Source organism: Elephantulus edwardii, unplaced genomic scaffold, assembly GCF_000299155.1.
Source record: "Elephantulus edwardii isolate Elephantulus edwardi_28Jun2011 unplaced genomic scaffold, EleEdw1.0 scaffold00009, whole genome shotgun sequence".
NCBI lineage: Eukaryota > Metazoa > Chordata > Mammalia > Macroscelidea > Macroscelididae > Elephantulus > Elephantulus edwardii.
The window spans coordinates 18,030,208-18,047,252 of NW_006399759.1; the positions used below are offsets into that span (position 1 = coordinate 18,030,208).

Here is a 17,045-nt window from a genome sequence, read left to right on the forward strand (position 1 = left end):
TATTTTTGTGTGAGTGTACCGTCAAATCAGATCTGACTGGTACAGGAGGAGATTGTCCCTCCTTCCCCGGCAGAGCATCTGGTGGATTCGAACCGTGCGCCTCTGGGAAAACATGACTTTTTAATTTACCAATTCAGTCTATTATTTAGGTTTCATACAGTTTTAATCCAGATCCTTCAGATTTTTAGAGGAAATTAATTATAAAATATAAATGGAAAAGCAGAAAAACAAGAAAATTCAAGACTGTACTAAGGAACAAATTAAATAATACTATCAATTTACAATTTACAAAGCTATATAGTGTTAGATACTAACACAAGGAAGGACAAATAATCCAATGAAATAGAAGATCCAGCAACCCAGCTAGTTAGCTTATCTCACTTCTTGCAAAGGGGCTGCTGTAGAACTTGGGAGGTAAGATAGTTTCTCTGTATTATACTTAAACAATTAGATGTCTAAATGAGAGAAAGAAACCTTTAACTTTTATTTCATACTGTGTTTTACTCAGATATCTCTCAGATATCTGAACACTTTGTTCTCAATGAAATGGTCTACCTGACCTATTACAGTCATGAAGTTAGTAATGGGCAGAGGAAAATTTTGAACCCAGGTCTATCTGCCTGATTTCAAGATGTCTTTTTGCCTCTCAGAAAGATACTTTTATTTTCCTCTGATATTTAACAGAATAAATTACTTGATGTTCTTGAGCAGTGCACAGGGCCAGTGTGCTCAGCTGCTAGAGGAAAGATTTGCAATTTCAGTCTACCTTAGAGTACTTCAGAGGAAAAGACCTGTCAGTCTCTGTAAGAAACCAACCATTGAAAACGCTGTGGAGTACAGTTCTACTCTGACATCCATAGGCTTGCCTTAATCAAATAAACTTGATAGCAGTTTATTAAAGCTTTGCATTTGGCAGTTTTAGAATCTTTTTATACTTTCTACAAAATTGTAAATTATTATTACTAATGCTTTAGTAAGGAAAGAGGTTTGAATGTGTTGAAGTATCTTTGTATAGTTTTTTTTATCTGCTAAAATTAACCTTTAGTTCAACTTTTTCACTTCAAGGATTTCTAAAACATGTTATTATTAATTTTTAAATTGCAAATGGCCAAATAAGGATTTTTTGTTTTAATAAAATTTTTTCTTTTAAGTATGATATTAACTAAAGTTTATGGAAAAGTTAGATTTTCATTCATTCATTGGTACACATTTTACCTTCCCCCCCCCCTTTTACATCAGCCCTCTTATTCTGGCTGTTTTTGTACGTATGATGCCTAATCATTTAATCCTTTTAAACAGTTCTTTCCTTCTTCTGCTCCAGTACAGTGTTCATTATCCATTCACTTTTACCCTGTTCTCCTCCCAACCCCCATGTCAGACCTGCTTTATAATAGTGGTACTATGCAGTATTTGTCCTTTAGTGACTGAGATATTTCACTCAACACAGTGTCCTACAGGGTCACTCATGTTGTGTAATGTTTTACTAGATCATTATTTTTCAGTGCTGTGTAGTATTCCATTATATGAATATACCATAGCATTCCTTTTTTAAGAAAATAATTTTAATGAATGCTTACAGAGATTTTAGATTACCGTACATTCATTGTTGCATTTTTCCTCCCTGCCCACCCCTCCCCCCAGTTTGCACTTCTCTTTAGAAGTAAAAGAAAAATTATTTCATTGGTTTAGAATCATCCACCTCCACCCCATCCCGAGTACACACCACTATGCAACCTTCATTCTGGACTCCTGTCATAACCAAAATACCCAGTCATATATCACTTTAAAACAGTTCACTCCCTTATCTGTCTCAATGCAGTATTCATAATTTATTCAGTTTTTCTCAGTCTCACCCCAACCCTGATGTCAGTCCTGTTCTACCATAGTGGCACCACGTAACAACTGTCCTTTTGTGACTGAGATATTTCACTCAGCATAATGTCCTCCAAGGTCTCCCATTTTGAATAATATTGTATGAGTTCCTTGTTTTTCAATGCAGTGTAGTATTCCATTGTGTGAATATACCAGAGCTTTCTATCCATTCGTTCGTTGATGGGCCCTTAGGTTGTTTCCAACCCTTTGCAATTGTGAACAAAGCCACAGTAAACATGGGTGTGCATATATCTGCCTAGGTGGCAGTTAGGGGTTTTTTAAGGGTATGTTCCCAGTAATGGAGCATTCATTTGTTGATGGGCTCTTGGATTGATTCCATCACTTAGCTATTTTAAATAACTCAGCAATAAACGTGTGTGTGTGTATCTGGATGGCAGTTATGGTTTCTTTACGGTATATTCCTTTAGTGGCATTGCTAGGTCAAATGGTATTTCTATTTCCAACTTTTAAAGAAAGCACCAAACCACCTTCTGTAGTGGTTGCACCATTTTGCATTCCCACCAGCAGTGAATTAAGGGTTCCAATTTCTCTACAATCTCGCCATCATGTATTGTTGTTTGTTCTGTTGAATTTTGCTGTTGTTGCTGGGGTGAGATGATAGCTCATACTGGTTTTCAAATAAGGCTCTTAAAAAGCTGTGTTTTCAATAGAATGTAAATATCAAGCTTAATTTATCATCTGTGGAGTTGCTTACTGTTGCCTGCCTTTGTATGTAGCTTTTAATAGCCTCATTTTTGCAATTTTTATATCTGGTCTAAATTTTATTAATTCATTTGATGTTTATTGAGTACTTGTACACCATACTCTACCGAATTGAAGCTGCATATTGAGAAGCATTAACACCATTCTTTCTTACTCTCAAGTTATAAGTAAATCCGTAGTTAAAATAGAATGATAAATCTATTATAGTACTTCCTTTATATTTTCATCCTGGAGGGTAGAGGAAAAGCAGCACAACAGCAGATTCTCTCCATTGACAGTATTGTCTTTTTATTCATGGTTTTTGTACTACATTTACCACAGACAGGGCTATACTAATGTTGCTTCTCAGTTTGTAATCCCCACTAAATTAGAAATAAGACCTACACCTTCTTCTACACCTTTAAGAATATTCAGATCTCAGGTGCTTGGCAAATTTAATTTGTGTGATTTTCTGTTTCCCTTTTTTTTTTTTTTTGTTATTTTCTGTTTCAATGAATCTATTCTTGATCAGAGATACTGCCTAGTTCTTAAAAAATAAACCCCCTATTTTCAACACTACTTAAATTCATACAATATCAAAGCAACATCACTGACTTTTGTTATTCAGTGTGTTCACAATGTTTTAGGATTACAGTTTTGACTATTGCCCTTTCTGCGACTCTGGTGGCAAGTTTGCCGCTCAGGAGAAAAATGGGCATTCTCCTCCCATGTCCTCTTTACAGCTCACTGAGGGTCAGATATGAGTTAGTTGCAAGTCAGTGGCAGTAAGTGAGAGAGTTTCTTAGAAAAGTTAAATGACAACTTGTAGTTTTGGTTTGAATTTTTTGGTTTTCACTGTTATTTAAGGTAATCTGGGTTAACCTCTGTTTCACTGGAACTTCTTGAAATATTTTCCTTCCTATCAACTTAATAATTCCATCAAGATACAAAATAAATATGCTTGTAATAGTTGTGTAGGATCAAAATTAGTCTTACCAGTATTTTTAATATGTGAAGTAAACCTTAGGCAATATATTTAGTCTTTTTACTTAAGGGTCATTTAAGAGGAAAATTCTGTCTAATACAGTTCTCTTTCAACCTGTTGGGAAAGGCTAGTGTTCAGGAAATCTCTTGACAGGAATATTCAAAAGGAAATGCAGAGAGATAGATTGCTTTCATTGATTAGTTTTAGTAACTGTCATCAAGAACATGAAAAGAATTTTGAGACCAGATCGTATAAGGTGATTTACAGTATGCAGGGAAATTTGTCTACATTCCAGTAGAGTTCACCCTTCTGCTTTCCCCTTCTTTGTCCCTCCCTTTTTTAAATGTGGTGTTTTTGCTCGTTTGGGTTTTTTTTTTGTTTGTTTTGGCAGGTTTTAACAAGAATCATATGCTATCCAGTTTTCACTAAAGGTGTAATAAGATTTAGGACATTTTAAGTCATGCTGAAACTACCCTTTTTTAGGGGGAGGACATAATTTGACAAGGTAGATTACTCATCAAAATAATATGGTGTTTAGTTTAAAGACTATTTTAAACTAAAAATTCAGTCTGTATATGCTTTTATATTTTCTTTGGTCTCAGTCTTCCATTTTTTGTTGCTTTGGTTCTTTTCATTAAGTTTAAACCCCTTTTATGCTTTTGTTAGATACTGTCTAGTTGGCTCAGACTCTTAACCACCCTACCTAATACTGTGCCACCCTTTCAGTCTTCATTGTGCGTAAGCCTGTTGTTGCAATAACTGTGTCAGTCCATCTCTGTTAGGGTCTCTCTCTCACTGAACCTCTAATTTTCCCAAGCATGATGTCCTTCTCTAGGGACTAGCCATTCCTGACAGCTTACCTAGAGTATGTGAGATAAAGTCTCACCATCTTCACCTTTAAGGAGTCCCCTGATTATAGTCAATCGTTTGAAGAGTATGTGCTTTATTCTGTACTCTTCAACAACACTCCAGTTTGAAGGGATCAATTCTACAGTCTTCCTTATTCACTGTCCAATGTTCACATGCATATGAAGCAATTGAAAATACTGTAACTTGGGTCAGGCATACCATAATCTTTAAAATGTTGTCTTTGCTCTACTTGAAAGAAATGCTTGGCAACAAATTTGCCCAATGAAATATGTTTTGATTTTTCATGATTTTGAATGTGGAACCAATACAATATTTTAATATATCAAGGTAATGTGAGAAATACCAAGAATCACTTTGGTTTTTAAATTCATTGTAGCATAAGTGTCTTTATCCAGTAAAATTTTTGTTTGTGCTGCTATGGTGGATACATAGTTACTAGTAATAATGAAAAAAATTTTTATAGTTTAAATCCCCGTTTTCCTTCAGGTATTTCCTAGACTTAATAATAGCATTTATTGTAAAATATTTTCTATAAAATATATCCGCTCACTGCCTTAAGTCAGTTCTGACTCATAGCAACCCTCTGTCAGATGGTAAATCTTTATAAAACTGTCGATTTTTGCAGGAGGGGACTATACAAAATAAACAATGGCTACAAACCACCAACCTTTCTGTTAGTAGTATGTTGCACACTGCACCAGCAGGACTGCTTATATGAAAACTAACAAGAGTTTAACAAACTCTAAAAAGCTTAGTTTCATTATTTGTTACACATCCTTGAATTAGTTGTTCAGTTTTCTGTTTTCCTTCGGTGAGATGGATTGATTTAGTGACTACAGCAATGGGCTTAAGTGTGTCAAGGATGATAAGGATGACAACAGGATGGGACAGGTTTTATACGATTGCTTTGAACTGTACGTGACTCAACAAGTACCTGACAACAATCATTTTCTCAATAAAATTGAAGATTCTTTGTCTCACACAGTTGTTAAGAGGATGTGTTCAATATTTTGTAGCCTGTAACAATAATTTTATGTAGTTAATATGAACAGAAAGATAACAAGACCAAATTAGTTTACAATTTTCCAGTCCAATGATAAATTACTTCATGATACCTTATGACTTAGAAAGTAATAAAAACTATGACTTTCAGGTTATTAGATGGACTCTAAAAATAGCTGAAGATGCTGGTTATGTTGATCAGATAAAGTCTTTAAAATTAGATGCTATAACTTAGAGCAAAGGTCTGATTATTGTTGTCCTTTGAAAATAGAAAATTTTTAATTATAGAAATTTTAAAACATTTTCATTGTTTCTAAAATTTATAAAAATTTCAACCTTATGATTCAAAATGTGAGGAAGTGTGGTAGCTTAATCTATAGGGAGTTATGCTGCTTATTCAAATCAAAGGTAGTAACTCTTTGGCGCTTTGAATCCACCTCCTGCTTTGTTGGAGAAAGTCTCCTATGTTATTTAAAGCCTCAGAAACCTGCTGGAGTGGGTCAGGTTGGTGTTGGTTACTACTTATTAGTACGGAGCAAAGTGTGCTCTGCAGACCAGCAGGTTCAGCATTACAAGGAAGTTTTTAGAGATTCAGAATGTACATTTTTAGCAAGATCTTCTAGCATGTTTTAGATGTACTTAGAGACGTTGTTGTTGTTAAGTGTTGTCAAGTCGTAGGTGACTCATAGTGACCCTATGAACGAAAGACCTGGGCACTTGTATAATTTTTGTCCTTTTTCCAGGTTCATAGGGTTTCCAGAGGCAAGCTATTATGTAAGTGGATGCCATTCCTGCTTCCAGGTTTGTTTTAATCAGGGAGCTCCAGCAAACACTGTCCACCATGGTAACCATTCTCGCATTTGACACATCATTGTCACAATGTTCAGCATCACAGCAACCATGAGTTATCTCTGTATGGCAAGTGGACACACCAGGGCTATCTGACCTAGAAGAACATTTGACCAAAAACAATTAAAAACAGACCTGAGGGCTGCAGGCCCAAGGACACAACCAAATTTAAGAACCAGAGCATGGTTTAAACTCCATGAGCTCCGTTATTCCAAATTCCTCCCTAGTCATGCCTTCTCATTGACTCTTGCCACCCCAAAACTCCCATCTGGGAGTAATCTGCTGCTTCTTCAATCTCCTCCTATTTGATGCCAGTGTTTCTTCATAGAGTCTTACTTCTTTAATGATTTGTCCATTATATAGACTGAGTACACATATATAAACAGAAGATAAAGGCCTTTCTATAGCTGTCATCATTTCTCCAAGTTTTTATACTTTCCATAGGCATGTAGTTGAGGAAGTGAATGCCAGTCCTGCTTCCAAATCTGAATCAATCTGGGAGCTCCAACAAAAACTTCTCATGATGGGTATTTGACAGTATTACAGTATTTGACACACCTATGGCTGTCATCACAACTATAGACAGACCTCTGCTGTACCACTAGAAAGAGTGTTCATCCAAAACCAACATTTGAAAAATGAAAAACCATAAGAGCCCTGAGAGTTCCGTACATGTTCCGCCTCAAGACGCGAGAGGCCATCCTAAGGTGCAGCTTGAATCAAGATTCACAACACACTAGCCCTTAGCCTTCTCCAGGCATGGCCAAACATTTTAGTGTTTTAAAATTCCAACATTCCCAAATGCTGGCAGACTTTGGGCCATAGACCCCCAAGTCATCTGACAAATCCCCTCTGCTTACACCCACTTGGGATAAAAAGAAAGCTATTAAGAGCCCTGAGCATTCCATACATGTCCCTCCTCAAGATGCTAGAGGCCATCCTGAGGACCAGCTTAAATCGAGATTCACAGCACACTTGCCCAGTTTTAAAATACTGACTTAGAGACGTACTGCTCTAAAATGTTTGGGGATTTCCCCCCCTCATTTCAACTTTGAGTGTTGTACAGATGCTATGCAACACATTCTGAGTGTCACAAGTACTTCCAAAAAGTCTGAAAAAGACTAAGTGGTCCGTTTGTGGCCTAGAAGTAATTATAATTCATGTCATAAAATAGACTATCTTTATTTTAGGCTATTTCCCCAACTTTTTTTTTATTTGATTTTTGCTCTACCAATTCATCTTCTTTTATCATCTTCCTGGTCCTTTTACTTTCCCGAGCCTTGCCAGTTTGTAATTGTACCTTTTCCCAGGACCCAGGAACTGTTTGAATTGCTAATGAGTTTGAAATCAGTAGTTGACAACTTTTATAAAATGAAGGCTTTAATTATTTCAGTATGAGTTATTCACAAATTCCATTACTGAATGCCTTTTGCAGAGCTTTTTATAAAATAAAGAATATTTAGGAAGTATTAAGCAGTCTGCATATTTTAAAACACAACTGTAATACACAGGTATGGGAGCTGCCATTCTAAATTGGGGGTTGGAGCAGGTAATGAAAAAGTAAAGACATTTATTTTATCATAGTTTCAGTTACTGCATTATTTTCATCCAATGTATTTTAATCCTTGTGATTGCAGATATTAAAAGAAAGTTTGAGAAATAGACTACTCAATTGCATTTTACTTGTAAAATTATATAATAGGATAATGAAAATCTTATTTTTACCTTTCCTTCACTTGTCTGAGAGTGTACTTGAAAGATAACCAACCAGTGTATCAAATAAACTTATAAAAGCTAACATATTTCTGTGCTAAGCTGTGGCCTCTGAGGGTTCTGGGACCATAGTGACCTCATCTATGAAATTAGGTTACTGCTATACAAGTCCCATAAACTCTTACCGTTCAGTGATTCTGAAGTAGTAAATGTCATAGGATGTCATGGATTAACCAAAAGGAAATATTTATTATTTTTTAATATAATTTGTGGAAAACACATCTACTTTTAGATTGTTAGTAGTACTACTATGAATATGGGTGACTTGATTTTTTTATGTGTTTGTTTTTAACTTACTTTAAAATAATTTCAGACTTGGTAAAAATTTGGATATTTAGCATTATATCGCCCAGCTTCACCATTTTACCATTCTGCCTTCCAATACACGCACGCACACAAACACACATATATTTCTGTTACTTCTAAGAGGAAATTGCATCCATTATATCCCATTTTCCCAAAATACTCTAATGTATGTTTCCCTAAAGAACTGTCTTTTTAAAAAAAAATAAATAATAATAATAATGACAACAATTTGTCAAAGTCAGGAAATTATCTTTTTTATAATACAATTGTCACATCAGCAGACTTTATTCAGATTTTGCTAGTTGTCTTACTGATGTCTTTATAACACAGAAAGGTAGGTTGATTAGTTAATTTGGGATTGAGGATGATATATATTTATTTATTATGACTCGTTATTCTTAACCTTGAGTTTAGTTCTCAATCTTTTGTGATTTTTTTATTTTTTGAGAGTACAAAATTGTATGTCATCCAATCCCAAAATAGGTTTTAACTGACCTGTGTTTAGTCCTTAAACAACCAAATTGAAAATGTTTATATTATAAATTGAATTTTAAATGTTTCTTTGATTAAGGCTTTTTGTTGTTTGGGTTTTTTTTTTTATTGTGTGAATATACCATAGCTTCTCTATCCATTTGTTTGTTGATGGGCACTTAGGTTGTTTCCAACTCCTTGCTATTGTGATTAAGTTTTAAGAGGAGGGAGGAATCATTCCCTAAGTAAACTGAATTTTCAGCTTCGTAACTGAGAATACTTAATACTCTTCTAGAACTCAAAAGTCCAGAAGTTTTAAAATTTAGGACAATTTTGTATTACCAGGCTTTTTAACTTTTCTAAGATATTATTAAGATTTTGATTCTTAGGAGCTCATAGAATAGATTCAAAGAATTAACCTTGATGGCAGAGATTCCTGTTTGCAGATTGGTAAGACAACTTGAAAGACACTGTGTAAAATTGTTTTAGGGATTTCCTGAACCAAGTACATATTTTCAATTTGATTTTGAAAATCTGAAGTGCAAGTGAGTAAAGAGAATAATATTGTACAGTAAGGATGTACTTTGACATTATAATAAATTAATTGCATTGATCAGTGGTGATTAATGCCTATGTTGTTGTTAAGTGCCATCAAGCAAGTCAGAAAGTATGACTCATAGCTAGCTACCCTATGAACAATAGATCTCAACCCTGTTCTATAACTGTCATTGTTTCTCTAAAATGCCTATGAATGATTGTCTTTAAAAACAAAATGCCATTTGTAAACTTGAACTCAAAATAATTTTTTTCATAAAAGATAATCTGACCTATGAGAATGAGGAGAAATGGTACAAAAATAGTAAAATGAAAGATTGGACAATTAAGGCACTAATAGAAAATTTGTGTGAGATAGAAGCTTCGAATAATGATTTATTTTGAAGGGTTTAGAGGATGTATCCAAATAAAATGTTGTAGCTTTTAGAATAAAATGAAATTTTAATTGCTATAAACAGACTAGAGTGATAAGAAAAATACCCCTGCCACTCAGAAGAAAAAGTCGAGAACATTAGCTGAAAGAATTCAGTGGTGAGATTTGATAATGATCCAATTAAAGCAGTATGTTGCAGTTCATCTAAATTGCATCGTCAAGAGAACCAAGGAGCTAGTGATCAGTTACTATGGTGTAATCTGATTGCAGTTATGCAGTCAGATGTAATAATAGACAGATGGGTGGATAGTAAAGAGAGACAGTATTATTAAACATTGAACTGGTTGACCTTTTCCCCTTAACAAAAGTGATTTTTGTGGATAAAATGGATTATATATGTTATCTATCTTGAAGGATTGTAGAACTGGGTCTTAGGTAGTTAATACTACATGAAATAATTGTGTTTTCTGGTTGTCATTAAATAAATAGTTATTACATACTTACTGTCTCACAAGCACTGCTGTATATCAGGAATCTCTAGATGTATGTGCTTTTGTGGAAGGGCTAAGGATTCAAATAAATAAAAGCATTAGATGATGGAAAGTTCATTGACGAAAAATGAAGCTAGGACCTTGGGCACAGAAAGTGAAATGGGTATTCCTTCAACCCAATGTAGCCTTCAGATAGATCACTATTACCTACCGCTGTAACTCCTTTTGGTCCTTAATCTGTTGCATAATGTTGCATTGGCAGTGTGTCCTTGGATCATTTATAACCTGTGGCCTCAGGTTATAACGTAGAGTTGATATAGCATAAAAGTGATAGTGAATTTTGTTTATTTGAACTATTAGCACTTGGAATTTTCTATACATTTTCTTTTTTAAAAGGACACTCTCAAGTACTTTTCAGCCATTAATTGTAATAAAATCAGTTTCCTGTTATTAATTTTGTTTCTTTTGACTGCCCTTCAGTTTTCTTCTTTGGATTCATATAAGTTAATGATTTATTAATTTCTATCAGCTTATCGTTATTAAGGATCTAAGAGTAATAAATGTCATTATTTCTATATCTGTAAAATACAGTTATTAATATTTTTAAATGAACATTTAGATTTACTATCTAATATTACATGGTTTTATGTTTTTACTGCAAGCATTAGTGGGTTAACTAAGGAGTGATTTGTTACATTGAAGGTACATAATTTAATGAACTTTTCTATTAAAATCCATTTTAGCATCAGATATAATAAAAGTGATTTTTAAACTGTTTTAAGTTGCTTAAAAGAAAAGTTGACTATATATAATTTGCTTATTAAAGCCACTGAAAGTTGTTGGTGGGTACAATATTCTGATAATTGATAATTCAGATTGCTTTTTCTCTTAAGTTTTCTAGTCTCTATCATATATCCAAGCATGGCAAATAAGTGTATGAGATTCCTCACCCCCCAAGTTTTAATTTCCCTTTATAATAAAAGAGGAATTAGTGATAGAACAATTTCTTTATTGACTGAATTTATAGATTAAGTAATTTATTTATGCAACTTCTATTTTTGTCAGAAATACTTGCTGACCACAGCTGCTTTGTTGTAGGAGGACTGACAAATGGTAGTGGTCGCTATATCTCTGCAGCACCTGGAGCAGAAGCAAAATATAGAAGTGCTTCTAGTACTTCCAGTTTATTTAGCTCCAGCAGCCAGCTCTTTCCTCCTTCTCGGCTTCGATATAATAGGTCTGATATTATGCCTTCTGGCCGCAGTAGATTATTGGAAGATTTCAGAAACAACCGTTTTCCAAACCTTCAACTTAGAGACTTGATTGGACACATAGTTGAGTTTTCTCAAGACCAGCATGGTTCTCGGTAAGTGATTGTGATTCAGGATATACTTCCATTTCATTATTGCTTTGAAAATTATAACTTTATGCATACCTAATCTTTTTTTTTAACTAGAATCATCTAATTTACTTACATATATAGTACAACATACAGTTAGAAACTTTTAAAAAAAAAGTATTATGGACTATATATATTCTAAAATTGTAGTGAAAATATTTTTATATGCAAAAGTAGAGTTATCAGTAATCAGATAATATTAGATTATTTTATTTTTATTACCTGGGTTTTTGATACATCTTTGAAAATAGTGCCCTGTATTACCTCTGTGGACTTAAGTATACCTGATGTAGAATTTCTTTTTCTTTTTTTCTTTTTCAAAAACTAAATATTTACATGTTGCTTTGTGGATTATATGATTAGCTTAAATTGAAGAGTTTTTTTATAGGGAAAGTTGTAGCCTTTATAATGTAATCCTTGAGAGAAATGCAAATTAGTGTTCTCAAGAAAGATTACAAAGGAAAATACTTCTGATGTATTTATTAAATTTGAAACGTTTTACTTGTAAGGTACAACTGAGATTTTTGCAAAGAATTTTTTATTAGACATTTGCCAGATTTCCCCATTTTTGTAATTGATGTCCCCATGGTCTACCAAAAGAAAAAATATATCTTAGAGAAAGTGCAGCCAGAGTGCACCTTGAAAGCAAAGATGAAAAAGCTTTTTGCTAGGAGAAGCTATTCCTTGGAGAGGGACTACATGCTTGGGAATGTGGAGGGTGTGAAGAAGAGAGCAAGACCCCTGACCCAGTGATTTCTATGTCAGAAAGTGTGAGGATGGCACAGTATAGAACAGGGTTCACATCTGTTGTTCATAGAGTCTTTATGGGTCCTACCAACTTGATGGCACCTAACAACAATAGCAGTATAATTGAAAGTTGAAAATAGCAAATAAATCATACAGGGCCCCAACATGGAGCTTAGTTCAAGTCAAAGGCTTTACTTTTGTTTAGAAATAGATGATCGTGTAACCAAAAGAACCTTACCAGTTTTAGATCTCTTAATGTCCACATTCTTGTCAGTCTAACTAGCCAGAGAACACTTGTGCATATATCTCGTTTGAATTTAAATAACCTATCAGAAATAGACTTAACACATTGAACATTAATAACCGAAAGGCCAGACAGATTGTAAAGGATATCATACATTAAGAAAGCAGGAAGATCATTAAAAAGAGAGGAAAGAATGAAATGGCCAAAATAAATGTCAGAACAAAGCCAAACCAACCAACCCCACTGCTGTTGAATGGTCTCCAACTCATGGTGACCCTCCATCAGATTTCTGAGGTTGGGAAGATTAAATCCTCTTTCTCTCAGAGTGTCTTCTTTTTTCAGTTATCCGCTCAACACTTTACCTAAATACTTGCTCTTGAATGTAGCTACAAAGAGAAAGGAACAAAGATCTTAAAAAAAAACAAAAAAACCAACCAACCAGAAGGGAATTATTGGAAAGAAAAAATAAAAACTTTAAAGTTACAGACGTAAAAGAATTTATGTATGAAAAATTAAATGACATAAGAATCATCAAAGAATGGAAGACATAATTACAGTCAGTGTACCAAAAAGACCTGGTAAATGTTCATCTATTTTAGAAGGTAGAATATGACCAAAGACCATTACTATGGAAGGAAAAGTTCAAGCTGCACTGAAGCCATTGAGAAAAACTAGGCTTCTGGAATTGACAGAATACCAGTTTAGAAGTTTTAAAAAAGCATGAAATACTAGAAGCCAAGACGTTTGAAAAATAACTTCCTGGAGCCCCAGTTGAACCAGATCCATATTCATGCTTACACTAAAGAAAGGAGATCTAATGGGATGCAAATATTGTTACACAATGGCATTAATTTCACATGCAAGTAAAATCATGCTGAAGATTATTCATTTATGGTGCTGAAGATTATTCATTTACGGTGCTGAAGATTATTCATTTATGGTGGCAGCAGTTCATTGACAGGGAATTGATGTTATTGCCGATGTCAAATGCCTTTTGGTTGAACGGAGAGAATAGCAGGCAGTTTATTATACTACTACTCATTGCCATTGAATTGAGACTAACCCATAGCTGACCCTCCAGTGGATTTTCAGAAGCTGTAAATTGTACGAGAGATTTACCAGTTTTACTCCTGTGGAACAGCTGTTTGAGCCAAACCTTTGGATTGGCAGTGCAACTCTCCTTACCCACTAAAATATGTTTTTTGTTTTTGTTTTACCTGTATTTTATTGACTATGCAGAGATATTTCACTGTATGGATCATAACAAATTATGAATAATACTGAAAAGCATGGAAATTCCAGATCAGTTCCTTGTCGTCCTGTGCAATCTGTACATAGACGAAGAAACAATCATTAAATAAAGTGATACTGTGGAGTTTAAAATCTAGAACAGTGTGCAGTAATGTTGAACCCATCCTTGCTTAACCCCTGTATTGAGCAAAAAGATTCCAAGAACCTGGATTAGATAAAGAGGAGGACAACATTAGGAGTAGAGGAAGATTCATTAACAATTTATGATGTTATCTAGAACCTTGCTGAAAGCAGAGAGACCTTGAAGCATTTACTGATGAAGATCAAAGAGTACAGCCTCAACTTGGGAAAAAGAAACAACAACAAACCAAGCCTCACAATTGCAACAGTGAAAATCTTGATACAAAGAGAAACTATAAAAGTTGTCAGAATTTCAGTTTACTCAAATCTACAGTCAACACTGATGGAAACAGTAGTCCAGAAATCAAACAGTACATTTTTAAAGTGTTCTAAGCAAAGATGTCATTTTCAGTACTAAGTGCGTAAGTCTTTATGCTTAGTAAAGGGTCCATGAAAAAGGAGGAAGACCTTTAGCACAGTGAATTGACAAAGTGGCTATAATCCCTTAAACATAGCAATGATTGTGGGTAGGACACAAGACCAGACAGTGTTTCCTTCCATTGTACACAGGTTGGTAGAGCAGGAATGAAGTCAATAGCACCTTAAAACCATAGTTATTAAGATAATATAAAGAGAGAAAGTTACTAAGATATTATAAGAAAATGTCATATTTCTTCAGTTTTTATGTCTATGGTTTAAATATTAGTATTTTTAAAGATTATGTTGTTATTTGTTGAGAGTATGAGTGTGTATGTGTGTGAATGCTCAATTATAGATTTTACAAGAGTATGATTTCAGCTTATATTCATGTCTTTAAAATTTTTTCCACACAGATTCATACAACAAAAGCTAGAGAGAGCTACTCCAGCAGAAAGACAAATGGTATTTAATGAAATTCTGCAAGCAGCTTATCAGTTAATGACAGATGTTTTTGGCAATTATGTCATACAGAAATTTTTTGAGGTAAATATGCAGACATCTCTGTAAATCACCCAACTATAATACCTATTTAATACTAAGAAGTGCTCTGAAAGATTGATTGGTAAGATTTATTTTCATATAAAAAATAGATGATCCTATTTCAAATGAGAAATTTAATATTAATCTTGATTACTATTTGAAAATAGAAAGTATTGAGAATCTTAGGCAAACCAGGTAGTGTGTAATTTAGTCCGTATTTTCGTTTTAGCTGGTTTTGTGGTTTTTTTTTCCCATTTAGCTACTTTTTCATATATAACTAAACGTCTGTGTTATAGCTTGACATAACACATTTTCTCTACAGTTGAGAAGAATATGAGTTACGAAATTTTAAGGGCCTGTAAGCATGGCTTAGAAGTCCATATTTAAGGTGATTTATATTAAAAATGAATAAATATGTTTCTTTGTTGTTGTTAAGTGCCATCGAGTCGTGGGCGACTCATAGTGACCCTATGAATTAAAGACCTGGACACTTGTGTAACTTTTGTCCTTTCTCGGTTCATAGGGTTTCCAGAGGTGAGCTATTTTGGAAGTGGATGCCACTCCTGCTTCCAAGCTTGTTTTTAATTGGAAAGCTCCACCAAACACTGTCCACCATGGTAACCATTCTCGCATTTGACACATCAGTGTCACAGTGGTTAGAATCACAGCAACCACGAGTTACCTCTGTACAGCAAGTGGACAGACCACAGCTATATGACCTAGAACAATGTTTCCCCAAAAACAAAGACAGGCCCGAGGGCCACAAATTTGAGTTACCCACCTTTGGCTTGGTAGCATCACTTTCCGTCCACTAGGCCAACTGATCTCTCTCTATGCTGTTGCTTCTTATTTAAAAATGAAAATAAAAGAGTATTAATAATTAATGTAATAATAAGAACAAGGAAATTTTAGATAGTAGGGGACTGTAGGCTTCTCTTTGGGTCTCCCCCATTACTAAATGCGATATTTTAAGAACAGACTCAAATTATTAGCAGTGTCTTGCTCAAGTTAAACATGGTACTGTTAGTTCACTTTTTTAAAATACTGTTTTCTTTTCTGTCAGTTTGGGAGTTTGGATCAAAAATTAGCCCTGGCTACTCGTATTCGTGGTCATGTTCTACCTTTAGCCTTGCAGATGTATGGCTGCCGTGTTATTCAGAAAGCATTAGAATCTATTTCATCTGATCAGCAGGTAATTGTAAGTTAAGACAATTTTTTTATTACTTTCTTCTGCATTTTAAATGTTGTCTCCTTCCCCCACCTTTTTTTTTTTGTCTTTCAGTAACCTTCAAATACAAGGACAAATATTTCTATAGTTACACTAACTTATCTTTTCGAAATCTTTCACATGACACATTGCTTATTAACAATTCTGTCTCACACATCTTTTATATGCCTTCAATATTAATTCTTTTTTTCAATATTAATTCTGATTAACATCTTTTTATCAATAAATAAAGCATTAAAATACCTTGTCATAAGCAGAGTGTTGTTGTTGTTGTGTACTTTTAAGTTGAGATAGAACTGATCCATAGCTGACCCTTGGGGGCTTTTCAGAGGCAGTTGATTGCACAGTAGGAGATTACCCATCCTTCTCCCACAGAGCAGTGGGTGGATTCAAATCATGTGCTTTTGGGATTGAAACACAGCTTCTTGACACTAGGACTAGGCCAACATGTAAGCAGAGTGTTGAGGTGGTTTATATTTTTGCTGTCACTTATTTATTTGACTTGTCCCTCTATGAGATGGATTGATTCGGTGACTGGGGTAATCGGGATGGGTGTGTCAGAGGCAGTGCGGTTGGCACAGGATAGTGCAGGGTTTAGGGCTGTTGTGCATAGGGTCTCTATGAGTCGCAAACGACTTGACGGCACATAACAACAACAACAGCAACATAGTAATGAATGTGTTTTATTCTTCCACTTATTTATTTGAGTATATTTTATATTTCTATTACGAGAATAACTTTTTTTAAAAAAAAATAATATCTTTTGGAAGCAGGAATGACATCTGCTTCCTAAATAACATGCCTCCTCCGGAAGCTCTATGAACTTTGATAAATTTCAATAGTTATA

General features: G+C 34.4%; 1 protein-coding gene across 7 annotated transcripts in view; it reads left to right on the forward strand.

Moving 5' to 3' along the window:
* The window catches only part of PUM2 (pumilio RNA-binding family member 2), a 121,840-nt gene that overhangs the window by 90,172 nt on the left and 14,623 nt on the right, over positions 1-17,045 (forward strand). For 5 of the 7 annotated variants that reach the window (XM_006880649.1, XM_006880650.1, XM_006880648.1 and 2 more), the window contains 3 exons: positions 11,348-11,615; positions 14,844-14,973; positions 16,034-16,162. In XM_006880649.1, coding sequence (XP_006880711.1) covers positions 11,348-11,615; positions 14,844-14,973; positions 16,034-16,162 — 527 coding nt within the window. Of the gene's footprint in view, positions 1-11,347; positions 11,616-14,843; positions 14,974-16,033; positions 16,169-17,045 lie in introns of all 7 variants that reach the window. The other 2 variants (XM_006880652.1, XM_006880647.1) reach the window with 1 other exon arrangement.